Source organism: Oryzias melastigma, linkage group LG10 (assembly GCF_002922805.2).
Source record: "Oryzias melastigma strain HK-1 linkage group LG10, ASM292280v2, whole genome shotgun sequence".
Classification (NCBI taxonomy): domain Eukaryota; kingdom Metazoa; phylum Chordata; class Actinopteri; order Beloniformes; family Adrianichthyidae; genus Oryzias; species Oryzias melastigma.
Window position 1 is genome coordinate 13,774,856 of NC_050521.1, and position 27,112 is coordinate 13,801,967.

At 36.4% G+C, this 27,112-nt stretch overlaps 1 protein-coding gene across 3 annotated transcripts in view; it reads left to right on the forward strand.

Annotated features, from left to right (window-relative positions):
• The window catches only part of LOC112153296 (protein diaphanous homolog 1), an 81,948-nt gene that overhangs the window by 11,204 nt on the left and 43,632 nt on the right, over nucleotides 1–27,112 (forward strand). The window contains exons 2-18 of one of the 3 annotated variants that reach the window (XM_024283386.2): nucleotides 4,217–4,243; nucleotides 5,963–6,124; nucleotides 6,961–7,062; nucleotides 7,561–7,691; nucleotides 8,209–8,292; nucleotides 8,398–8,461; nucleotides 9,316–9,455; nucleotides 10,897–11,002; nucleotides 11,194–11,304; nucleotides 11,494–11,612; nucleotides 13,708–13,824; nucleotides 15,738–15,853; nucleotides 18,066–18,130; nucleotides 19,750–19,929; nucleotides 21,871–22,455; nucleotides 23,886–24,000; nucleotides 24,146–24,154. In XM_024283386.2, the coding sequence (XP_024139154.1) occupies nucleotides 4,217–4,243; nucleotides 5,963–6,124; nucleotides 6,961–7,062; nucleotides 7,561–7,691; nucleotides 8,209–8,292; nucleotides 8,398–8,461; nucleotides 9,316–9,455; nucleotides 10,897–11,002; nucleotides 11,194–11,304; nucleotides 11,494–11,612; nucleotides 13,708–13,824; nucleotides 15,738–15,853; nucleotides 18,066–18,130; nucleotides 19,750–19,929; nucleotides 21,871–22,455; nucleotides 23,886–24,000; nucleotides 24,146–24,154 (2,233 nt within the window). The remainder of the gene's footprint in view (nucleotides 1–4,216; nucleotides 4,244–5,962; nucleotides 6,125–6,960; nucleotides 7,063–7,560; nucleotides 7,692–8,208; nucleotides 8,293–8,397; nucleotides 8,462–9,315; nucleotides 9,456–10,896; nucleotides 11,003–11,193; nucleotides 11,305–11,493; nucleotides 11,613–13,707; nucleotides 13,825–15,737; nucleotides 15,854–18,065; nucleotides 18,131–19,749; nucleotides 19,930–21,870; nucleotides 22,456–23,885; nucleotides 24,001–24,145; nucleotides 24,155–27,112) is intronic. The other 2 variants (XM_024283388.2, XM_024283387.2) reach the window with 2 other exon arrangements.

Here is a 27,112-nt window from a genome sequence, read left to right on the forward strand (position 1 = left end):
GAAACAACTTATTTGTGAAAAGTAGAAAGACTGATTAGAAATCAATAAAGGGGTTACTTAAAAATGTTTCTTTAAAAAGAACAAAAGAAATGAAAAAAGCAAACAATAAATTTGTTTTTATCTTACCGTTTTGGTAGATTAAATAATTTTGGGAGCTAGATTTTGTTTTTAATCTATGCCTAACTTGGCCGGTAAATGAAAAATAAAATGTTGGTCTCCGTACACTCACCAATGACTCTTGTGTCAAATTCAATTCAATTCAATTTTATTTATATAGCCCAATATCACAAATTCAATTTGCCTCATTGGGCTTCATGCCTGTAGTTTTTACAGATGCACAGATGGAGTCATAAAATATGCACAATAGGTAAAAACTAAACAGACTATAAAGAACAGGTCATCCCTGTCCTTAGACCCTCCCTCGCGGTAAGGAAAAACTCCTAAAAAAACCTGAGTCAGGAAAAAAAGAAGAAACCTTAGGGATTCCCACATGAGGGAGAGATCCCATCCCAGGACGGACAGGCGATACCAGAACGGTTAAAGAAAAGTTAGCTGCTAAAACTGCATATATGAGTAGAGTTCATTCATATAGAGCTGAGGGACGAGTGATGATTAAGTCCATAGTCCAGATGAAGCAGAACTGCAGTCCACGACCAGGAGCAGGAGGACAGACGACCCACCAGGAATCACTCCCACTCAGAGATGCAGGATGGTGTCGGGGCTTCATCCAGATGGGCGGGGCTTCGTCAGGATCACCAGCAAGTCTCCCGGAAACTGCAATCTCTCCCGGTCTCCCACAGGGGAGTCGGAGAGAAGGAAAAACATGTGAATTATACTGCACCACCAACAAAGGCATACAATTAGAAGTAAATAAAAAAGTAGAGGAGAGGAGAAGTAGATGGAAAAGAGGACAGAGCCCCAGTGCACCATACTTTCCCCAGCTTCTAACTTCTAGCAGCCTTCTATGTTATTATGTAGAGAATATACATATTTCATAATTTATATTTCAAGCATATATTGGAGAAGTATGTGATTATAATAATTATTTCCCCAAACTTCAGAACAGTATGGGAGCATTATGTTAATTATTCTATGATTACTGGCTAGTCTGGCAGAACGCCTGTCCAAATAGGAATGTTTTAAGGCTAGTTTTGAAGGTAGAAACTGTACCTGCCTCTCTGACATGAGCTGGGAGCTTATTCCATAGAACAGGAGCTTGATAGCTGAAGGTTCTACCTCCAACTGTACTTTTAGAAATTCTAGGAACTACAAGCAGTCCTGCATTCTGTGAGCGAAGTGTTCTGATTGGCTGGTAAGGAACTATGAGATCTCTAATATAGGATGGGGCCACACCATTCAGAGCCTTATATGTTAACAGGAGGATTTTGAACTTTACTCTAAATTCAACTGGGAGCCAGTGGAGAGAAGCTAACACAGGAGTGATGTGTTCTCTTCTGCTAGTTCCTGCTAACAATCTTGCTGCTGCATTCTGGACAAGCTGAAGACTTTTTAAAGAACTTTTAGGGCATGCTATCAGTAAAGAGTTACAGTAATCCAGTCTAGACGTAACAAATGCATGGATGAGTTTTTCAGCATCACTTTTAGATAACATATTTTTAATCTTAGCGATATTGCGTAGGTGAAAAAAATCAAATCACTCCCTAGTGCGTGTTTGTGTATTAACATGACAAATACGTGTGTTGTTGACGATTAACTGTATATGAGAACTGGACTAAATTACTCTTAAACGCCTCCAAGAAGCCAAAATCCCATAAACTTCCATTAGGAAACCGCTTGTTTTAGACTAATAAAGAATACAAGAAAAAAGCTTTAAAGGGAAAGGTTCTATTGAAAAAATTGCTTGTAGTATAAAATGTTTTTTCTGAAATAATCTCATTTTATCAACAACCATGTATGCTCAAGATGGTTATTTTATCTGTCATTCAGGATTACTTTAGTTGGCTATGTCTACACCAAGAAAAATATTTGTTAAATCAAAAGATATCCACTTCCCTATAGAGATCAACCAAGTCAGTAAATAAAAGAACAAATTCAACACTGGAATTAATGAATATTACATATTAAACAAGAGTAGGCAGTTTTCTTTGAATATGTGCATTGACTATGAATTTGGCAAACTACAAACTGCATTTCAGCAAAAATATTTTAGAATTATCCAATTCCTTTTTATTGTCCATGTTGCAGAAAATAATTGACTGACAAAGATAATGGACTGATTATGCATCCTTTGTAAAGATACACACTCTTTGTTTCAGAGTTATAGAATTGTTGTAGAAATGGCAAACGAAGTCTGCTGATTCTTGTTGCGACTCCCTGACTCAGTAATCCTCTTATGTACTTTTATGTTTCCTACTCTGTTCTCCTAATCTAGCAAATTCAGCTGCACTTTTAGCTGCTTTTGATTGACAATGTCTACAATCCCATCACTTGTGAATTCAATGTGAAAATAATTTGCTATCTCAAAATAGTTTTGTTATTCTAGCTAGGAAGACTTGTGCCGTTTTGTTTTAGCTTACCCATCTTCCTCCTGGTGAACTTAATTTACTAGATATGTTAAAAAACTCCTGGATTTCGAGAAAGTGTCAACACAAATGACTACCACCAAATCAAAGGAGTGAATGTGTTACATGAACCTATACTTGTTGATTCCACATATTCACATAACATTGTTGGCAGGAGTTTATCACTTGACACACTTGGCTGTGGTCTCAGTTGGAACATTAAAATGTTCTTCCTTGTTCAAGAAATAATAGATGTCCAAGACAATCAATGACCTTCAGAGTATTTTGATAATGGTGAACATATTACTATTGTATATTCAAACTGATTCTATTGTCTTCTGCTTTCATCTTTTTTTGTTTTTTTCTAAAACAAAAGTTAAACTTTTAAATTAGGAGGTTCTGACATGAAAGGAAATGAGTAATAAAAAGTTAATCTAAATGTGAAATCTTTGCACTAAACTTGTCAACTGCATTGTGTTTAATAAATTAGAGGAAATCGGGTTAGCCTTGAAATAACTCTGTAATTGTGGATTACATCATAGTTGTTCGTCATTTCCTGCTTTCCTTACATGTGTGGGCAACTTAACAGTGACGGGGTGTGTCTTTTGAAGTATCACTTTCTCATTTAAGCTCTGTTGACTTTTTTAAGTAGTTTTACTCCCATGAGGTTTGGGAGAAAAACTACTATACTTGTGCTATTCTTCTTGAAAATCTGTTTTAAAGCACTTTTGTTAAACCACAAGATTTTTTTTTTCATCTAAACAAAGTTTTAGTTTAACTTTCTGTGGTTTAGAGCCTTAGACATCTTGTTGCTCTGTTCTTTTTGTGCTACTACTGCTGCATTTGATTTTTACTAAGTACCTTTGATAGAACATGAAGCATTTTGCAAAATGTGTTTCTATTTATACTTTTTGGAATTCCTGTGGCATAAAATAGTAATAAAGGAACAAGGCATTTCTGAGTTTAACTAACCCTTGATCTTTGACCATACCACAGATATACTTGATAATCCATCCATATACATCGTAATGCTGTTATTTTCATTATCTACCTCTGCCCACATAACACACAAACAATATCCAGAATCTGATGAAAACACAGCACCAATGTCAGTTTCATTTTAAACTTTTTTGTATTTTAAAACAATGATCCAGTAGAGGCTGTTGCTGTTTCTCCTTTTTTGCTTTACTTTTTTGTTTCTCTAAGGATCAATGTATGTTAAAAATATACGTATATATCCCTTTTGGGTCTTGATGGTGTTCATTTTCTGTGGGGTTGTCATTCTGTCAGGGTATAGATTATATTTGATCTATTCTACTAAAACATTATTTGGTGTAGAGTGACATCTAGTGGTTCAGCTTTGATTTTATTTATTTTTTTTTTCACAAAAAGGGACTTGTGTATTCTTTTTTGTTTCTGTGCCCTCTTTATTGACTTCTTGGAGTATCATTACCCTTATAATGATGCATTAATCTTGGAAAAATACCGTGATGATGTTTTCATAGTTTTTGGTGTTTCAGTCTTTTGGTAATCATTCGTCAACTGCTTAGATAATTTTCTAGATCTGTTGCCTGTCAATAATTTTTCTCTGTCTAATGGATTCTTCTTTTTCTCTCTTTCCTCATTCTGTTCCCTCCAACCTGGTCAAATGCTTTTCCTGTCCTTGTCGTTTCTAATTTATTCATGCTCTGCAGACGTTGAAACGGCTGATTCCTGATGAGGTAGGTTGTTTGTTTGTGTGTTATTGCCATCACGCCTGCTTGACTCAACATGTCTGTAGATTTGGATAAAAACTCATCACCTAGCACTTTATGTAAACATTCAGTTTGATTAACATAATCCATGTTAACATATTTGCTGCTGAACTCTCTTTTTTGTGTTTGTGCTCTTGTGTGTTTAACAGCATTAAATGCTTTATACTCAAATATTAATGATGCCTTCATGGGAGGATATTATTGTATCAATATACTTGGATCTTATGTTTCCTTACATTCTTGTTTGTTGCTTCAGTGTTTTTTATTTCTTTTATTTAAACAAATATTGGCATTCCACCAGAGTCAAAAGAAAATTGAAATAAATTCAGCACATTTTGTTTTATCTTCTCACTGGCAGTTTTTGTTTCTTGTTGTCTTTGTTTTGACAAAATATGACTAATTCCTAATCAAACTGTTTTTTTTAAGACTATTTGAATCTTAGACCATTTCAGGCAATTTGGAAGTATAAATCGTTAATTTGAAAGTGTTGCAGCTACATATTGAATTCATTTATTACAAAGCCACAGTTTTACCATGACACGGATGTACATCCGTTTTGGTTCTTACAGCGACTCTAGAAAAAGATTTGCAAACATTCACCAAGCTTGTTTTTCCAGGAGTCTGCAGCCTGAGGCTCTGGAGCCAAATGTGCCTCCTTTACCCCTCCATTGTGGCTCTCTGGTTTAAGAAAAAAAGTTTGTAATTTTAAATAAAGTACCTGTAAAATAAAAAGTGAAATTAACCAACTCAAACTTTATCCAGCATATCCACAAACACTTAAAGAACAGTGAAAATCCCCCCTTGAGGCCCCTGACTACAGAGCTCATAACATTCATACAATCCATGAAGCGGTTTGGCCTCATTATTTACCTAAATGAAAACATTTTGAAATATTTTTGAGTTCTATTTGTCACAGAAAATCAGTGGAAGTTGGTAAGCACAACCAGATTCATACTTGAAGCGCACCAGATCTTCTACTTTTCAAAAGGATTTAAGGATTTTTAAGTGCATTTTAAGATTAAAAAATACTCCTGGGGTCACTTATGTGGCTCTGATCATTAGTTTTATATGCACGTTTGACAGTGATGCACCACATATGATAATTTTTTTTTTTTTTATGTTTATTATACAATTCTGACATTACACGACCTACTACTAAGATGATCTTATATGACACTGGTTGTCTTTTATTTTGAAAGGAAGTCATGCGACCCTCTTTCAAAAGTTATAAATATTATATATTTCATAAAAACACTATTTTGTCTTTATGCTTTTGTTTTATTTATGTCAAAAACAGCAGTTTATTTATATTTATCATACCAGTTACAATCACATAAATGCAAATGTATTTCTCCAAGGGGTGAAGTAAGACTTGGTGGCTCCTACTAGATTGTGGAGGGTAAGAATTCGAGAGCAGCTCTTTAAGTGTTGAAGGTTGCAGACCCTTGTCATGTGCATATAGCCTTAAATTTACATGACAGGTTAATAAGAACAAAAACAATGTCTTTTTTTTCTGGTATGCCTGCTTTTTCACTTTTAAGGTACCGGTAAATATTTAAGCATAAGTAACCCATGTGTGTCTAACATTCTAAAATTACATCTTTACTTGCATGCATATGAGGTATTGTTGTTGCACGTTTATTTTTTTTTTTACTTTGACCTGATTTATGCTGTTTGATAATCCAGCTGGAGCGTTTGACCAGCATGAGAACGAAAAAGGACAAAGAGAAACCTGGTGCGGCTTCCAGCCAGCGATATTCTTCAGCTGCCAACTATGAAATCAGCCAATCGGGTAACGCGCTGAACCTCTCTGATGAAGATGTGCTGGAGCAATTTGAAAGGATGCTGGTGAGAAAGATGATACAAATCTGTGAAATATTGTTGATTTAATGGTGATGTAAAAAGTGTATCAAATATAATTGGACAAAAATGACATTTAACAAGAACATAGATGATCAGCAGTTCATTTAATTGGTACCATAATTTTCATTTGATAAATAAAGCAGCTTCAACAAATTATGCAGCACTTACTTAACTCTTGTAGTGGTTGTCCTGTCCACACATCACATGAGGTCTTCACATGCAGAGGTTTGATATTGTTTTAAGATCCAGATTATTTCACCAGATCTCAGAAAGGGGTGGAGCATCAGTAAAGGGCCCGTTGCTTTGCAGCCTCTGTGATCAGCTGTTTTGATGCTATGACTAAAGATTACTGAGTAAAAATGCACCTATAAACAAACCATCATTGCAAATGTGACAACCAAGCATCACAGGGGATTACTGAAATAGAGTTTTTAAGGGAGTTGTGATAAAATTGTTTAAGGAATAAAAAGTAAAATATTTCTACCTTACATCAATATTCTCTTCAAATGTCTGTGCCTTTAAAAAAGAATCGATGACTTATAACTTGAAACCTAATATCTTGGTTTCGACTTGGATATACTAGAATTAAATTGTATATTTAAAAAAAGTATTTTACATATTTTATTAAGTAAAAAACAGTGCTATGATGATTTACATAAAAACTCTACTACATCATGTTTCTGACTAATGTGGTCCTTGATGAACACAGTTGCTCTAGAAAACCTTTTATTTTGTTCTAAAATATTTTGTTTTGAATTAAAAAAAAAGAAATGTGTGGCTTTTTATTTACTTTAATCCTGTCTTTTTTTTTAAACCACCAGGTGGATATGAACCTGAACGAGGAAAAACAGCAGCCTCTGAGAGAAAAAGATCTTAATACCAAAAGAGAAATGCTCTCCCAGTACCTGCACACATCTAAAGCTGTAAGTACTGCAATCTTTTTTTTTTCTTTTGGTCTCTTTTTGTACTTTAAAAGGCTAGTTATGGTATTATTCCTAAATTACTTCTCAAAGAAATGACATTTCTGCACTTTGATTCATGTTATTTATATTTACTTGTCACATAATGCCTTCTTTAGGTGTAAGAACTTATGAAATGGGCTTGGAGAAAAACAGATACTTCCTCTGCAGAAGTGTTGATTGGTGTAGTCTCACAGCAGAGTATGTCGGTGACAAATCAGTAAACAGAGAAAAAACATTTAAAAAAAATGGTAACCCAATTACGTACCATAAGTGAGCCCAGGTAAAGGCTAGCTACAGAACCAGAGAGTGTGACAAAATGATCTTTCTGTTCTTGTGTGTAACACAATATGATGACTTTTGTGTGTTGCTGTGTAAAGTTTTCCTAATTTCCAACAAGTCAAGTGGAAATGAAATAATTGCTATTTCTTCCCCTGCCGTCCCTTCCTGTCTGTTTTTCAGGGCCAGAGCCAGAAGGAGAGCTCAAAGTCGGCTCAGATGTACATCCAGGAGTTAAGGTCCGAAAACAAAGACAATCAGCTGCTGAACTGCCTGGAATCCCTGAGAGTCTCACTCAATAATAACCCAGTCAGGTAATACAGATAATACAGTAATGCTGTATTTTTTTTATTTCAATTCTATTAAGATGCACAAAAAATAAAACATTCTAGGAAGTTGTTTACTTTTGATTGTCTGAATCTTTCGTATTTTGTTAACTTTTAATTAGGTTATGGAATTCATTTAAATCAAGTTATGCTATTTATTCTAATAATAAATGTTCACTGTTGGTTGGACTTGAAGCATAACCAGACCAATAACTAAGTGATATGGGAAAAATAGCTGCCAAAATATACATAAAGTTTCAATAATTTAAGACAAAATTGTTCATACATAGATTGTTTGTGCTAATTGTTTTTAATTGAAGTGATTCTTTATAAGAATATTTAAACAAACATCCTTTTTGGCCACAAAATCAAAAAAACTGAAGAAACTCACAGAACATCCATGGAATGATATATTGATATATATCATGTTTTTGTTGCTAACAGTTAGAATCTAAATATAATAATCAAAATCGTAAACAATGCCTTTTACTCTGCTTGCTTCCAGTTGGGTGCAGAACTTTGGCAAAGAAGGCTTAGCTCTTCTTTTGCAAATCCTGAAAAAACTGCAGGAGGAAAAGGATGAAAACATGTAAGTCACATAAACCACCACACAGGAAGTGGTAGATTTTGCTGGTGGCAGTGAATTTGACTGATGTGATTTTTCTGTATTTGTCTCTCTCCGTTTACCAACTAGAAATTTTGGAGGCAAATGTCAGCATGAGATCATTCGGTGTCTGAAAGCTTTTATGAACAACAAGGTAAACCTTTTTTGTGAATTAATTATTTCTAGACGTAGTTCAATTTATATATGTTTTACTTGGCTCTCTGAAAGAAGTTCTGACTAAAATGTGATTTGTCAAACCTAAATATTGTGTTTTCATGTGATAAATATTGATTATTACCTCTTAATAGTGAGATTTGTCTAAAACTCTTTTAGTAATCAGTGGGGTTAACATTCTCATTCAAAGACAAATTTATTTGCACATTCATATTTACAAATTAATAGTTATGTAAAAATCTATTATTTAATAGATGGAACCAAACGTAAAGGATTATTTTTTTTTATACTGCACTCAGTAATCCTGAAAGGTAAAAGTGCAAGACAAACTATTCTGATGCAAAACTCTTTACATAAACCAATAAATTGTACATACCTCATCGGGTTTAACAAATAGAAAGTAGCATTTTAAAATGATTGAAGTATTCTTAGATACCTTGAGTCATCTATTCAAGTCCCTTAAGTTCACAATGGAGTTTGTTTCTAATCCTAGCTCAGAAGTAAATTACATTAACCAAAGATTAAATGAGATTGTTATAAACCAATTCAGTCCAAATCATTTCAGTAAAGACAGACTATTGTAGTTGTATGCTAATGATCGTTACAAGTACTCTATAGATTACTTTGCAAAGGCTCATGTTCTCCTTTTCGGAGTGAGTAAAAAGTGACAACAGAGTAGAAAAGTCTCTATAAATTAAAGATTAGAATGAAACCTCCACAAACAGCTTTCTAACTAGAAGCTTTAAAAAAAAAAAAAAGAATGATTTAAGAATGAAATGTTTACTCAAGTGATTTAATATTACTATATGACCTTTTTTTTGTCTTCCCTTTTAGTTTGGTCTGAAATCCATGTTGGACTCAGAAGAGGGCATTACTCTGTTGGTGAGAGCTGTCAACCCGATGAAACCTCCCATGATGACGGATGCTGTTAGACTGCTCTCTGCCATCTCCATCTTGGAAGAGCCTGAAGGCCTGTAAGGACCTGCAACTTTAAGATGAACACACAAAATATTTAAACGGGCTTCACTCTAGACACTAAATGGTTTGATAAAAATTAGAGTAAAAACGTAACTCAACAGGACACCAAAAGATGAAAATCCTTCAAAAAATGTAACTATACAAGCTTTGTTTTTTGTTTGTTAACATACTGCATTTTCTAATCTGATGACAGTTTAACAGATTCTCCAACATTTGAGTTTAAAAATGAACTTTTTTTTGGGGTAGCAAGTATATTTTCTGTTACTTTTGTTGGTTACAATGTCACAACTGTTTTGCTTTCTTTTAGACCAAAATAATTTCAGTTTCTACCCATTTCCTGCAGCAGTGTATTATACATTCACTGTGAATCCATTCTCCATGAAATAGAAACATTTAGTTATTTGACTTTTTTAAGTATTTAATAATAATATTTCATTACACTTGATTATATAGGAGCTTCAGCTAATGTTTAGTTTCCAATATAGTTTACTCTGTCCAAGGCCTTATTTTAATGATACACTAGGGAGTATTAATGGAAAAGGGGATGACCAAATATCAAGAGAGTACCAGACTAATTAAGCTGTAAATGTCACACACCATGTGGAAAAAGAGCCAAGTTTTCAACTTTATTACTGTCTTGGTTTTATTTCATCATTTGACATATCACTCACACATCTAAATTATTATCCAAGTGTTCTAGTCTTTTCCATGAATTAAAGTTATACACCTGGAGATGGAGATTGACTCTCCTCATGTGTAGAAGAATGAGGTGCATTCAGGAATTCAGTGGATTTCCGTTTGGTTCAGTGATAACCTGCTGCCTCTCCAACACGACCACTTGAACAATATTCCACTTTTAACTGTCAGTAGTATTATGATAAAGTGGAAATGTATATATGGGGAGCAACTCAGCATTGACATGGAAAACCAACGAAACTGCAAGAGTGGGAGTCAGCAGATCCTGAGATGTCAAACCCACAGAAATCATTAACTTTTTGCAGAATCGATCATGACAGACTTCCAAACGGAAGACCATTGATATTGTCTTGGAATGTGTTTACATCACCACGCAGCCTCATCCATGAGTTTGGGTTTGGTGGTGACAGTAACCCGACTCAAGTTTTTTTTTAGAGTTGATCTTGGCACACACCAAGCCCTGGGAAAGAAACTCTACCAGTAGATTCTGGAACATTTAATGGTTCCTTCTCTGTGAAATGGATAAGAGTGAGGAATGAATCAGATTCTCTAGTCCAGCGTGAATTTAAAATGCTCTTCGAGAATGGTCATGAAAAACATACTTTTGAGACTACATTTACACTGCATCTCACTACAATAGTTTATGAATCTGTCAGCTGCATTGTTGTTTCTATTGAAAGGCATAATTATCAAAAGCTGCTCCATGGTGGAGCGATTAACATCTGCCTCTTTTCTCTGCAGTCATGAGCGTGTTTTGGAAGTCATCACAGAAGAGGCTGAAAAACGAAACATTGAGAGGTTTCAGCCTCTCATTTCTGGCATGCAGAATAGCAGCATCGCTTTAAGGGTATGCACTTATAAGCAAATATTAAGTCTTTCTATTATTCCCATATATGTGTATGTGTTTGTGTCCTTTTATTAGGTTGATTGTGGCCTGCAACATTTGACAAACAAATTAAAGATATTTTTATTTAGAAATGAACTAAAGAAACTGACCTAATGTGTTTTTTTTTATTTTATTTTTTTATTTTATTTTAGGCCAGCTGCATGCAGCTCATCAACGCCTTAATCAGCCGGGCCGAAGAACTAGATTTCAGAATCCATATTCGTTCAGAATTGCTAAGACTTGGACTCAGAGAGCCTCTGAAGGTAAATAACATTGAATATGTGTTGAAAAGTACAGCTTAATTTATTTTTTTCATGAATTTCTCTCTCAACTTCAATGTTTTCCTGATGAGTCACAGTTGTTGTGCAGAAATCCTCTCTCAATTGACTTCTACACATGTCCTGTTATACTTTGAGCTCATTTGATCTCTGTCTTCATCCTGTACCTTGCAGGCGGTCCGGATGATAGAAAATGAAGAGCTAAAGGTGCAGCTCAGTGTGTTCGATGATCAGGCAGAGGATGACTCGGAGGATCTCAAAGTGCGCCTCGATGACATTCGTATTGAAATGGAATATCCTTGAAATTGCCAAACAAAAAAAAAAAACAAAGATAATCTTAGGTCTTTCTTTTTTAACTAATTAGGATGACCTGATTCTATCTCTTTATTGCAGTGCTACTTCCTTTTCACATTATATTAGAAGGATGTAGTGTAGAGTATTTCCTCTCTCCCTCACAGATCTCCCGTCGCAATCTCATTTTTTGTCCGTTTTTTTTCAGGGTAGTTTTGCACGCCTTTTCTCTCTCTCTCTTCAGCACACTGTGTTCTGCATCCTGATTGGCTTATCAATCTCCTCCATGCCATGTCTCCTGCATAGAATGCGTTTAGTTTACTAGAGTTACAATCTTTGATCGCCAGCAGATTATTGTTTTCATTCTATAAAATTGGACTTAATTTTCTATGTGGGTTTAAACAAAATTGTTAACTGTGAAAATGTTAATTTCTGTCGGACAAATGTGTATTCAGAGTGTAGTGAGAATTTTTCAGTCTTAAAACTTCTGTAATCCTACTTTGCGGGTTTCACTTATCGCGTAAGGCTGTAAGGATTAATCTATTTTACGATCCAACCAGATCTATATGTTTGAGGTAAGTTGATAATCAAATATGCCTATACCATCAAAAAAAAATTTCAAAATGAAATGAATCAATAATCTATATTGGACAGTACCGTTTAGATTGATGCATGGTAGTTGTATTCATTTTTTTTTTTAAAAACGACCAATGATCAAGTCACCATTACAATCCATGTGATGTAAATTGATTTGCCATTAATTCTTGTTTACTTGTTTGATCGTACACACATTTAATTTACACTCGATTATCTTTCAAGAGAAACAAGTAATCTGAAAAACTTTACCTGCACGGTTCTTTTAATTTTTCTTATTTATTTATCTCTGAGTCACGCTGGTTGAATTTTTGTCTTAAGATGTCCTGGATCGATTTAAGGTCGGAGAATCTGATCAAATCGGATTGTTCAATATTAACTAATATCAACTATGATTCATATCGTCAAACCCTAATAATGATATGAAGTAAATCATTAAAACAAATCGTTGTGCCCCTACTATTGCAGGTTATTTATGAAACAAATTCCCCACATAGGTCACAACATTCTTAATTCATTTTAATATTTTTACGCTTACTAAAGACTTGTTCCACTGAGTTGTAAAACCTGTATATTATTTATGAAAAGCAGTGTAGCTTTAAAATCAACAAACGGGTTGTTTTTTCATCTTTGGGCTGCATTTTTTTAAGGTTAACAATTGATCTTCCTTAAAAAATATGGGAATCTTACTTATATATTTATGTCTAGTTAAAGGCTTTTAAATGTAATGACGGCATAATTAGTTTAAAGTTTCATGTACTTGTCTTTTTTTTATCAACTTGTGGTTTTTTTTTTGTAAACCAGTTTCTTACAATCTGGGCTGTGAGAGATTGTCAGGTGCACCATGGGAAATGGTTCAATTTCACATAATTTGTCTAAACTAGCATGGCAGAATTTGAGCTCTGTGTCCTTTCAAATATACCCAGCTTTCACATTAAGTAGGCAGAAATATGAAAGATCCCAAAAGACTGACTTGTATGCATTTCATTCTTATTTGAGACACTTTGATAAGAGTAAACGTATATTGTTAATACTGAGTGCAGAGTTTTATTTTTCATGTTCACATTTTTTTAAATCAAGCAAAAAAGTGTACCATGGCTCAAAGGTTCAAAAAGGTTCAAAAAAACTTTTAATTAATAAGACAGACAGATGAGACTTGATTGGGTTTTTTTTATTCCAACACCAGGTGTCTCCCAAGCGCCACCAAACCCAGCAATCTGCTGTGCTGCTTTGTGCTTCTTTAAAGCTGTTAAAATAAAGCAATAGTAATACAGTAGAATATGTTAATTGTACTAAACTCAAGCATTATTTTCTGTTATATGTTGATTTTAATTATTATGTATATACATAAGTGCATGTGATGTGTGTTTAACAAGAGTCGTATGTTCCTCTTACATCTTCTTTAGCTGGAAAACATTAAATTGAGGAACTTTTATGTATTTAGTGTTGAGTATTTTCAATCTGTTGATTTGGTGAATTCGGCCTTGACTAAAGTGGCTCCAGTGATGTGAGGGAAGTGTTTGACATCGTCGTCAACACAGTGAAGGACTCCAAGGCTGAAGGTCACTTCCTTTCCCTGATGCAACACCTTCTACTAGTCCGGAATGATTACTTGGCCAGGTAACACTCATCTGCTCACACGTCACACATGAACACTGATATCTTGATTGTTTTACTTCATTATGTCATCTTCTGCTGTTTTATTATTAAGATCAATGCTCTTTTCGTGATGATTTTGTCAAAGTTTTCCTCAAAGTGTCTCTTATGCCAGTCTTACATTTTCCATTTAAAGGTCAATTCATTAAATCAATTCTTACATTTTTAGAGTCATTGTTTTGCTGCACAATATCCAACTCTGCTCCTTATCACAGATAGTTTTTAGAATGTCTGCATTTCTAGGGAGAAATTGGTTAAAGCTGTGTGAAGGGAAAATGTCTGTGAGAAGGACTGGAAAAAAAGGCACTCAAATTCCCCTCACATCCTCATTCTTTCAGTCACGTTTCCAGTCTGTTTGTTTTCCACCAAATCATTTCATAGCTGTAAAATTTATAAATTAAATAAGAAGTCCAATTTCATTTAATAGAGTTGAGCACCATACATCCTTATCAGTAAAATATGCTAATTTTTTTCCCACTGTGTCCTCCAAAGCCCTTGGCATTGTAGTTAAATAAAAGAAGGGAAGAGAAGCAGAATGACTAAATAACAAGAATAATATTCCAACTTGCTGAACATGTCTGTGTCCTCGTATAACAACACAGAAAGAAAAAGTTTTATTTAACGTGAATTACAACGCAGAGGACAAACTTTGTTGATTCCGAATGCTTTTGGAGCAGTTTCTTTGGTCGTACCTTACAGGCAGGAAGCCATGGTTTATATTTAATGTAGTTTCAGAAATAAATTGTCAAGAAATATAAAGGAGGTTTTCAGAAGAAACTGGTCCCAGCAGAAGTCTTTTTCCGACCCCCCCCCTTTTTATTTCTTTCATCCATTCTTCCCTCCTATTCAGCTTCGTTCCATACAGGTTAACACAACAGAGATGGTGTCTAATGGACTCCACAGAGAGACTGGAAGCCGGAGTGAGAAAGGAAGCTGTAGAGTGGCAAAAATATGTTTTTTTTCTTTCCTTTTTTTCTTTTTTTTAATACAAAGATGAAAGAGAAGGGAGTTGGTGGAAGCAAGACAACAGTTGAAAGGATGTCGAGTTGTAGTAAATTGCAACATAGAGTACTGGCTAGTTTTAGTTTTTTTTTTCTCCCAGAAAAGGTAATCTGGTTGTTTCAGATTAATTTGAATCAATCATACTTGGATCCATAGTAATATTTATTCTCGAAAACATATTATGTATATGCGCAATTTATAGAGTGCTAATAATATAATATGGCTTGTTTTATTAGTTGTCAGTATAGATGGAAGCTAATTTTAGTCTATTTCTTGGAGGTAAGCAGCATGAACAATATTACTAAATAAACTTGAATTAAGCTAAATGCATATTTTTTCTACAATTGTTTTTTAGACACTAGATGTCTCTCTTGCTCCACGGATAAATTTTAGTTTGGGTAATAAAAAAAACAAAAAAAAACTGAAGTGTAGTGATGGAGTGAAATAAGTGCTAGACAAAGGCAGAGGGACTAAGAGAGGGAAAGAAGACAGAATAAATAAAGTATTGAGTTTTTGACTCTGGCAGCATTTAATGGGGTTGGGGAATAAGACGGCTCCAAAATTGAATGTCTGTTTAAAGTTGGTTTGATCAGACAGTCGGTGCAGAACCCAAACCAGCGTGTTCCCACTGACATGGTTGAACATAATCAATCTTTGTGACAGGAAACTCAAACCGCCATGCTCTCACAGACCTCCAATCTCAGTTCAAAGATGTGTGTTCAGACGGCCAGGGTTTCTCCTGGTCACCATGTGTGTCTGATTTTGATGTTGCCACACACAAATTGTTTATAATTTGCTGACATGCAACAAACTCTGTAAATACTTTGTTTTTCATTCACCAAGCATCTGTTTTTTCCTTCTCTTTTTTTCTACAGGCCTCACTACTACAAGCTGATAGATGAGTGTGTCGGTCAGATTGTCCTTCACAAAAATGGAGCAGATCCTGACTTCAAGTGTCGTCACCTCAATATTAAAGTTGAACACTTAATAGGTGAGATTATAGACCCCTGTCAGCATACTCTCACAGTGCTCATCTATGTCTCATTTTATACTTCTAATCTCAGACATTTATTATTAAGCCAAAAGACAAATGGGCATTAAACTGAATATACTATATTGAGAAGACAGAATCAAGCAACTGTTACTCCTAAGATACTCTCATGAGATTCAACTGTTTCCATTTGCATAATTGAGCTTTATCACCACAAGGTGGTGCCAGAGAGGAGCTTATTATGAGTTGACTCTAGAGGTTATACCAAGGGTCATTCCTATTAAATACATTTTAGCACAGAGGAGGTGTTTTTTTATTATTATTCTAGCACACCCATAGTGAAATGTCAAATTACCTTCCATTGGATGTTGATGAATATATTCATAAATCAAGTCACCTTTGCTGCGCTCCTTTTTTTATGGCCTCATCTCCGTTTTATTGTTGCACAGAAATGCAAGACGCATAACATTTGTACTGTCACACTAAAGGCAGGAAGCAGATCGAAGGAATTGTAGCTGGTTTATACTGAGAAAACGTTAAGACATGTCAGCCAAAGCATTGAAACAGGACCCAATCAAGGACACTTTCATACAAGCCAAAAGCTTTGTCTGGACTTGTAGATAAAACGTCGGGTTAGGAGGTCGCATTACAATTCTTTGTGGAATGAAACATATTTTTTAATGATGAAAATGGGGGAGTTCAAACCAGTTCCTTGTGGTTGCACAACCTGGTCAAGTGCTGCATGAAGTCAATATAATAACAGGATTGCCATTTTTTTTTTGAATGGTAGAAAAATTGGTTGCACTCAGACCTCAAAAATCAAACATCAAAAAGGTCTCACTTAAGAGGATTAAAGGCAATTTTGTGAATGTCACTGATCCATTAAAGCCAATTCCTCTCAGTTATAGAGAAGTGAAAAGCAGACCTTTCCCTGTGAAATAATCATTTTAGCAAAATCTGATTCACACTTAATGCGCATGTGGACTTGTTGATTTGTTGTTGGTAATGGTCATTAACTATGCGAGGGTAAACCACCGAAAAGTGCAGGTGCAGGGCCGTGTCTCATGATTTCTGTGCCTCTGATGGCAGGCCTCGGCTGCTCACTGCAGGAGGCTTTAATTGCACTGCTTCTAAATGTGTCCTGACACACGCATACTGGCTGGCCTCCTTTAGGGCGACCAGAGTTATTATGGGTGAAAAGCAGCCCAATTCGGCCCAACATGCATTATTTAGTGTTTTTCTTTGAACTCTAAAATTCAGCACAGTTTTCCCCCCCACATTCTGTCTCACTTAGTGCTTTCTATTCAGAGTTTGTCCCATTTAGCCTAGCCACTATGACAACCCCCCCAAATCCATTACACATCCAATAACCACATAAAATGTTACACTCAGAAATTGTGTAGGTTGATGTATTTTTCTTTTATCAGGTAAAGTGTTCACATTTTATTCAGTTTATCTTGATTAAACCCAGTCCTTTAAAAAGGAACACAAAACTGCTCTTTTTGCTCTACTTCTATTGCAACAGCAGATATGAACTTTATCTCTGCGTATCATCTGTTTGATTCACTTTTTTCTTATCGTTTCCTATTTCTGGAGGGAGGGCAGGCTCACTCATAGTTTTATATCGTTTGAATCTTCTGACATCAAAAGAAGATACATTTGATCCACGTATATTTAAGCATTAACCTTCTTATTAATTACGTTTCTGCTGTTCTAAACTGAGACACCTGTTCACCCCTGCACTTATTCAAAATATTGTTTTGGTCATTCTTCTCTGTTCCACTCTGCCCTCCACAAAGTGTAACATTTGATAAAGGATGCCTCCCAGGCATTAGGTTTATCCGATATAAAAGGAAATCATTGTGCCGGCTTCTCTGTGTGACGCGCACACAGCCAAACAAAAGTGTGCACTGGAAGCTCACGAGCTGATATGAAAAAGCAGCAAGCCACACAAAGCCCGGTCTTCTAATAAGATGCCCATACAATCACTTCATAGATCTGCACTGAGTAGTGTGATAAGAGGAAATGGGAAAGACAGATTGGACACTTGCACTGTGATCACACACAGCCTGATGCAGATTGCCAAATGAAAGGTTATGCTGGCTTCATACTCGAGCATATGCCGCATGTGTCAAAGTCATTTCCTTTTACTGTACATTTTTTTTGTAATTTTTACAAGTTTTTTACTATTAATCACTGTTTTTGTTTGCAGACAACATGGTGGACAAGACTAAGGTGGAAGCAAGCGAGGCCAAGGCCATAGAGCTGGAGAAAAAGGTGAAATGCACACAGATTGAATGAACCAAAAACAAGCAGCACACACTCCACACACACAGATATATGTAGTTCCACACATCAACCCAGAGGCACGTAAGCTATCACAGAGGTAATGACACCGGAGAAAAATATACTGTGAAAGCGAACATTTCCCTTCACATGTGCAGACATATTGAGGTTGTAATAAAACTGTGATTGACCATTGTGAAGCTGACATGGGATGACAAATTAGAAAAAGGTAGGAATAGAGGGTGGACTGGAAAATGAGCGTACACACATTTGTCAGCCAGCAGACAGGAAAGTGCTTTAAGACGCACACACATTCACAAAAGGGGGTAAATGCCTTGATTGTGTTGTGCTGCTAACATGACATTTCTGTCCCAGTGACAGGATAATTGCAAAGAGGGAAGCAGAAACTAGCTGTCATTCATGCACACATAAAGACACACTCGCATGCTGTTAAATCCATCAAATATACACGTATCTACACAGCCGCCCAAACCATGAAGACACTTGGATTCATTCACACGGACAACATGAGAGTCCACGTCGTTCATGATTAAGTAATGCAGCCGTCCCTTTTGCAGGGAGTAGTAATAAAGCTTAATAAATCAAGAGTGATTGATTTTTTTTTTAACAAATAAAACATGTGTGTAATTATCTGTGTTTATCAGTGATAAACTCTTAGTAACTATATCTGTTTGGCAAGTTTGTCAGGAATGAATAAAATTGTCTGCTCTAAGTGAGATAATGAGAAATTAGAAAGTAGAGGTTTTACTACATAAAAATACCTAGTACAGAGAAGGAAATTGGTATATCATCCCTTGCTGATTTTGTAAGTTTGCCTGGCTAAAAAGAAAACAATCTGTCACAGTAATGGTAGGTTCATTTGTACAGTAGGATAGAAGATCCCAAAGAAAATTAAGAAATTGAATTTAAAAAATGTAACAGTCTCCAGACCTTAATCCTAGAAAACCTGTGGAGAAATGTCCAACTCAGTTGCCAAGTATCAGACACCAAACCTTAATGATTTAGAAGTCATCTGCACAGAAGAGTGAGCCAAAATTCTTCCTAATGTGTGCAGAAACCTGCTCATCAACTATATGAAACATTTGACCTCTGTGCTGCTAATAAAGGTTTGGCTACAAAGCACCAAGTCTTTCTGGCAAAAGAGTTCAAATATCTTTTTCTCTATCCTATATAAATTCTTTAAAGTCAATTTCTTGATTTCTTTTGTGATTTTCTATCTCCCACTGTTCAAATGAACCTACCATTATTATGACAGTCACTTAATTTATAAGTGAGAAAACCTGCAAAATCAGCAATGCACATTTTTAAAATACATTGAAGTGTCTCCATGTAATATAATGTTGGAGCTTGAGCATGTTTGAACAGGTTGTTTATATTATTTGGATTACTGTCTATTACAAAGATCTTAAAGGATTTAAGATGTAAAAACTCTTGATTTATATTTATATTTTTTACTTTGAAACCTTTATGTCCATTTCTGCCTTAAACAGTCAAGAAATCCAGCAGTCTTAAGACATTCTCTGTATTTTTTAAGTTAAAGCAAAAATAAACGTTTAATTGCGATGTTTTAAATATGTATTATGTTTCAGCTGGATGGAGAGATAACGGCACGCCACGAGCTGAATGTGGAGATGAAGAAACTGGAGTCGGATTATGAACAGAAGCTGATTGACCTGAGCCAAGAGAAGGAACAACTGGCCTGTGCGAAGAAGGACAAAGAGAAAGAAAACCAGAGTCTGCAAAAACAACTCGGCACTTTGGAAAAACAGGTACATACTAACAAACAAAACAAACGTCTGTCTTTGTAGTTCTGATAACTTTGAACTTTAACAATTGCTGTAGGGTACAAAACCTAAAAATCCAATATTAGATTGCTCCTGGTAGTGTCAGAGTTAAGTCAAATAGAAATATAATGAATCCAATTCACACTTTTGCAAGTATCAGAAGTAAACTGAGCAGATCAGTTATTCACTACTCAGTATTTCATCATTTTTAATGACAGTTCCCTAAAAAACAAGGAACAGCATTTAATAATGTATTTAAAATGAATATTCTAGCAGTTGGGATTAAGCTGAGATAAACATTTCTGGTATATTTTTCTAACAATTTGTCCTTGGCATATCTAAAGTAATTGGAGAACCGCAAGAGGAATGTGTTTGTATTGATCTTTTTGGAGCATTAAATTCTCTTCCTAAATTGCAAAATTGGGCCATAAACAGTTGATGTTTCATTAGTGGGTCCTTGAACTGCCACGGGTTTAAACTCTGGTAAAAATAAAGGAAAAAATGTTTTGAGAATTACTGAATATTCATGCAAACAAAAAACAACTCCTTGGCCTTAAATGGGGGGAAAAAAGATGAAAAAATATTGCCAAAAGACTAATTCTGTTTGAAATTTTAAGAATGTGAAAGGAAAATTGAAAATCAGAGTTTCTTGGATATAGACATGTAAAAGAGGAACATATAAAATGGCAAAACGTTTATTCCAAAGCCTAAATGCTCACACACTTTGTGTTGTGTGAACACTGTTCACTGTCCGTGTGTGCACAGGCTGAGATAAGAATTGTTTAGCTGTCAGTGTCCTGCTGCCACACCAGCTGGACTCTGCCTCACAGTGACACCCAAACTCACAAACACACCAAGTGACCCAGAACAGTCTGCTTTGGAGCGTGTGTGCTTATGTCCTCATGAAGATGTTTCTGTGCACGTCTGTGGGCTGAAGAACTACACAACTGCCAAAATGAGCCTCATCCAACACGGCTGATGCCAGAAGAGTCATCTATTCACCACACTAAAGCCTCGAACAAACGCGCACACACACGCACACAAACACACAGTTGTCCAAAGCATCAGCCGCCAAGCATCAAACAAGCTTCTTATTCTAAGATGGCTCACTTTCTGTGTTTGAGGCACTGCCCATCGAAGATTTCTTCACATGTAGAGATCTGTGTCCCCGTGTGTGATGTTTTGCCCAATTCTTCATCTGCTGCCTCACAAAGAAAGCATGCCTTGGAGGCTCTGTGTTTGTTGCTGTCATCTTTGTAAAGTCTGGAAACAACACAGTTTGCTATTCGTTTGCATACAGACACCGTTTTACACACAAAGGCACTGAATATTTTCTACTTGACACAAACGACACAAACATCAACTTGGCTCCTTAGTACTTGTTTTGCCCACATCTAATGTACAATGTCATTGTTTAGTGCCATTATCCGCCTAACCTGTCAATCAGCTAAGACCAAACTAAATCAGTCTACTGTAGAAATCAAATATAATGGAAATGGATCTGTTTTCTCTTCTACTTGATGAGGATGCTTTTTCTTTTCATCTTTTGACTGAACTCCCTCTTCTGTTTGTTATCTTTAAGCTTCTTTAATGATGTTTTCACTGTGTATCAAAACATCTTTCAAACGGTTTATTTGGTCCTCTTTGGGTTTCCTGGAACAAAAAGAAAAGCCAAACAACGGTTCCAGCTCATATCGCACATAACTTATTAGAAAAGAATTTTATTGATCTCTCAAGGAGAAATTTTCCTGATACAGAAATGGATTTCAGTACAACCCAAAGGATCAGATGTACAACAGAAACACGCACAGTTCAAGGTTGACTTGGGAGGGACACATTTTTAACTTTAGTTTTTGTTCGTATTGCTGTGTGCTTTATCGGTTTGAACAGTAGCTCATGCTGTTCCGTCCACACCTTCCCCTGCAGAATGAAAAACTCTCTAAGGATCTGGAAGATGCCAAAACCAAGCTTGCTACAATTCCCGTTCCTGTTCCTGTGCCAACACCTACTGTGCCCACTTCCCAGCCAGGCCAGCGCACGGGTGGGCCACCTCCACCTCCACCTTTACCTGGCCAGCCAGCCTTACCTGTTCCCCTAGCCCCACCTCCCCCTCCTGTTCCCGGTATGGCTGGTATTCCGCCACCACCTCCTCCGCCGCCCCTGCCTGGAATGCCGGGACCTCCACCACCCCCACCACTACCTGGAATGCCAGGGCCGCCACCTCCCCCACCCCTACCTGGAATGCCTGGACCGCCGCCACCTCCACCCCTGCCTGGAATGCCAGGACCGCCACCCCCTCCTCCCTTGCCTGGTATGGGACCTCCTCCACCGCCACCACCACCTGGAGCTCCAGGCCTTCCACCTCCTCCACCAGGCCCAGGAATGCCACCCCCTCCACCATTTGGCATGGGAGGATGGGGTGCCCCGGCACCACCTCAACTACCCTTTGGGCTGCAGCCTAAAAAGGAGTACAAGCCAGAGGTTCAGCTGAAGAGGGCAAACTGGAGTAAGGTGAGTCTTCCTAAAACTCTCTAAAATTTTTGATAGTAAAAGTTTGAAATCGCAGAAACACATTAAAGTAAAATTAAAGGCTTGTCGTGTCGTATTCATCATTTTAATTAGGCTGCAGATGGAATAATTTCGCATTAATGTGGATGCTTCCTGTCACAGATGATTGGAGGAGGGCTGATGATTGAAGAATTTGTCCGATCTGCCTTGATGCAAAAAGACGTGCCAGATTTGAGTCTTAATGGCCATTAGACATAAAATTCTGGATTTCTGCAGCTCAGTTATTGCATCAATGGAAGTCATAAAGTATCCAATGATGTTTCAGGATGGATGCATCAAAAAAAAAAGTAAAGTTTTGACAGAAAGATTTTTGACTGTGCCTTGATGCACACTTGCATTTTTCCAGTCCTTCCTCTCAACTGATGGTTAAAACATCAAAACGTCTTTTTTTCGTTCCTTAGCCTAAAGCTACTGTTTAATGGCTAAAGCAGACTTCATCAGCATTTAGCCTCCCTCTTTCTCACTCTCTTTGTTGGGCGGTTGCGAGGGTTTGACGAGGATGTCACAGAAATTGTGTTTTAATAAGCCTCCTTCTTTTAACTGCTCCGCTGCAAGATAATTAAATTGCAGCCAGAATGGATCGTATTCTTTTGTAATTTAAATTAACTTTTTTTTTTCTGACTTGGTCTCGTCCTCCTTGTTGCACGCTCTCTTGCTTTCTCTCTTTCTCTTTTTTAGCTCATCCCCATATCACATGTCCTTCCCTTATTCTGTCTTTTCTGTCCGACACTCATCCCTGAGGCTTTGTCCATAATGAAAGGCTTGATGTCTCAGGATTCACTTCTGCTGCTCTCCACTCGTTCAGGGTTTTATTTTTGCAGAATCCCTTTTCTCGTTGATTATACAGTTCAGGAGTTACAAAAACATGCAAACACAGTTATGTCTTTAGAAATCATGTAGAAAAAAGTAAATGTTCAGGTACTGGGGATTTTCTATGTCAAACACGTATTCTCAGGACTAAATGGTAGATAAATGCAAGATTTTTTAAAAAAAATGAATACATTCATGCTTTTATTAACTACTTGGTCGTTAATAACCAGTTTTATTTAGTAAGTTTAGTTTAGCAATTAGCAATTGTTTATATTTTATGAATGACCTTCTGCTTCTGCAAACTTACTGGCATGAAGCCCAACGAGGCAGTTGTTTTTGTAATATTGGTTTATATAAATAAAATTGAATTGAATTAATATCATAGTCCTCTATACTTATATTTATTTGCCATCATATCACAGCGTACTTTGGTTGTTCCATGTGTCATTGCCTTCATTTTTTTCATTACTCGACTAACCTTTTTAATAGAAAAGACGGTCTGTTTTGTTAAAACCTCAATATGTATGATTATATACATAATTTTCCTTTTTTGTGTGTGTTAGATCTTACCAACAGATCTCTCTGAGAACAGTTTCTGGACCAAGGCCAAGGAGGATCAGTTTGAAAGCAATGAACTCTTTGCCAAGCTCACTGTAACCTTCTCCTCACAGACTAAGAGTTAGTGTGTCTCCTGTGATTTTTTTTTTTTCTTCATTCATTGTATTCAAGTTAAATGTGATTCCAAAAAAATAACTATCTTTGTTTTTATTCCATGTCTCTACACGTACTCCTGGATGCATTCAAACTATTTTCCTCTCATCAGCCTCTAAGGGTAAGATTTCACCAACTGTTTATGAATATTTTTTCACACATTCTAAACAGCCTGTCTGGATCATGCCTTTTCTCTCTTGTCCTTTGAGGAAACAGCACATTTACATTATTTAGAGACAGCATTTTTCACTACTTTGAGTTATCTCATCACAGCTGGTAGTTCATCTTCTCAATGTGCCAGTGACTTGTACAGAGCGCTCACCTCTGGGTAAGATGGATTGGGACTTGAAGATGGGAGGGGAGACGGAACAGACCAGGGAGGGAGTATAAGGTTAGATAGGGAGAAGGTCGCCGATGTCCTTTGAATAGCCACCTGCCGTCCTGGCACAAAGCGCTGACACACAAACATAGACGCACATACCTGTCCACTTCTGTCACCTTGTCCCAGTGTCACAAAACCTTCTGCTCAAACTCTTCCATATTAAAATCCCATCCGGCAGGAACTTACAGTGCATGTGTGAGTGTGTATGACATTCCACCTGACCTTCAGCTTCAGCCTCATCACACACACACTGTCTGGTCTGCTTAGGTCATATAAGTAAACAGTAATGCGCATGCACACATAGCTGATGCTAGCTCTTGATGTCAGTTAAATGTCAGGCTTGGCAGCTGTCCCATCTGCATTCACTTGTGTAGCAAATCCTAACATCAGCCTGCCACTCTATAATTTGGCAGCCAGGCACCCATGCTGCCTCTTTTATTGGCTGAGACAGCCGCCTTTTCTGGATGATGTCTAATAACCTTTTCTGAGAGCTGTGTATAAAGATACCTTGACCTTTTCAGAGTCCCACATCTGTCTGTAGGCCTGCCTGTGTGAATGACGGTGAGGTGGTCAGGGGTGAAGGGGTAGGTGCTGTAGATTTCCCATGAGTGATTGGAATGTCCAAAAATGTTGTATCAGGTGCTAAAATGTGTTGTCAGTTTGCTGTGCATTTATTTTTATAGCATAGTTTTGTGTGGATTTTATTCCCTTATGGAGTTTTGTGTATTTAGAATGTTTGTGTGAGCAAATGCGCAGATGGTCTATTGGCAGCGTTCTCTAGTCATCCTCTAAATCTCACATCTGCCTTACATCCGTGCTCTTAATACTTGGACTCAGTCTTAAAGGCTGAATACATCATTGGGATTTTTTCTCAGAGCATCAGTGATGTCTTGGTAGCATCAAAGTTATCACTGACCCACCGTGACCCTTCTGCTTCCTCCTCATTATGGCACTGTGTGAGGGCTGTGGTCCTCAGGTGCTATAGAGAGAGCTGCACATATTTTTTTAGCACTTTGACATATAGTGTGCAAACATATGTTCAATTTTTCCCCCTCTTCTGCTGTAATTTATTTATTTATTTTGCTATTATATCTTTTCTACCCACAGTGTGCAATAATGAATAGAGGCAGAGGTTAATGTGTTCTGTATGAAGCTTTAGGATATGCCAGCGCTGAACTCGCCTCATTTTTCTCACAGTTTTGCATATGTTTGGTAATTAATAAAACTGTGGTTATGATGATCTGAAGAAGATAACACTGTGACATTTATCTTTTTGGTTATATGTTTATAAAGTCTGTTTTAAGGAATCTAATCTAATATGAACACATAATTGGGTATGCAGATCTTAATTTTTTTGCGCATTTTTTTCACTGTATGAGTTTCTTGCTCTTAGACAGCTATTAAAAAATCATAATCAAATAGGATGTGACACAATTTTGTTTTTATTTTGTTATAATTACATATACTTGATTAGATATTCTATGGAAACACAAAGTTTACCCCCTTTTGCAAACATTGATTAAGCATTGAAAAGTTTTCCCTAATGCATAATTCATGTCGTAAATAATACAATTAATAAAACGTTTTTTTTTTCCCCTGTCTTCATAGGAAAAAACACCTAAAATAGGTTTCTCTATATCACTAATGGCTTTGATGTTGAAAATAAATGATGGCAGACCATGTAGTTACCGCTTCCCTTAATGATTCACACACCTCACATTTCCTGCTAGCCTTGACACAGATGACTTGTTTGATTTATGCTGAATGCTGTGTCAGCATTAATCTCTTTTCACATGGGGAGCAGAAATCCTTGACATAAAAACGTGGAAGAGTTGCCCCTTTTTAAAAATTATGCTTCATCTTTATAAAAGCCAAGTTTGTTAGCTTTTTAGACTTTCAAGCTCAAGTTTTGATCCATTTTCTTTGTCATCCTGTCACTTTCTCTGTGTTTACAGAATTCTTTCCCTTCTCTTCCACATCAAATGTTGTTTGATATAATCTAATATCCAATCATTTTCAAGATTAGCTCTTGTTCTTGTAAGACGCCTCAAATGGCCTCTGACTACAGCTCATGAAAAATGTCTTTCACTGGGTGAAGGTGTTGTATGTCCAGAGAGATGCTCATTTAATAATTTATGGATGGACATTATTTAAACATGGATGTTGGTTATTTACAAGACAACCCAACTCAGCACCTTTTTCTAAAACCATCTTTGATTTATATCTAATTTCCAGCAAGATAAATTTAAACCAAATTGTTCAATTACAAATTAAATTTGTAAAGCTTTTCAAATTTAGGAATTCATTTTTTTTTAATTCTGACCAAATATCTGAGTATGATTATGTTTGTGGTTCTCCTGAGGAGGGCTGGTGATGAATCCTTGTGAGTGTAAAGTTTAATGTATTTATGAAAAGAAGGAATAATGACCAGATGCATTTTATACTGAACCATACTGTATCTGTTTTTATCTAGATATTTGGCATTATTGAGCTAGATTTGTGTTGCAGTAGTGTTGATTAATTTTCTTTGAGCCACAAGATGGTTGAGAAACAACAGCATAACTGGATGACAACCAAGGTCTTGAAACCAATTAAGAATTCGATACAAATCTAAGACTGAAAACAAACTATATTCTGGGTTCCATTGTGATCAGATCTTGGTGAGATTTTTCATTAAATGTGGAGATGTAACCATGT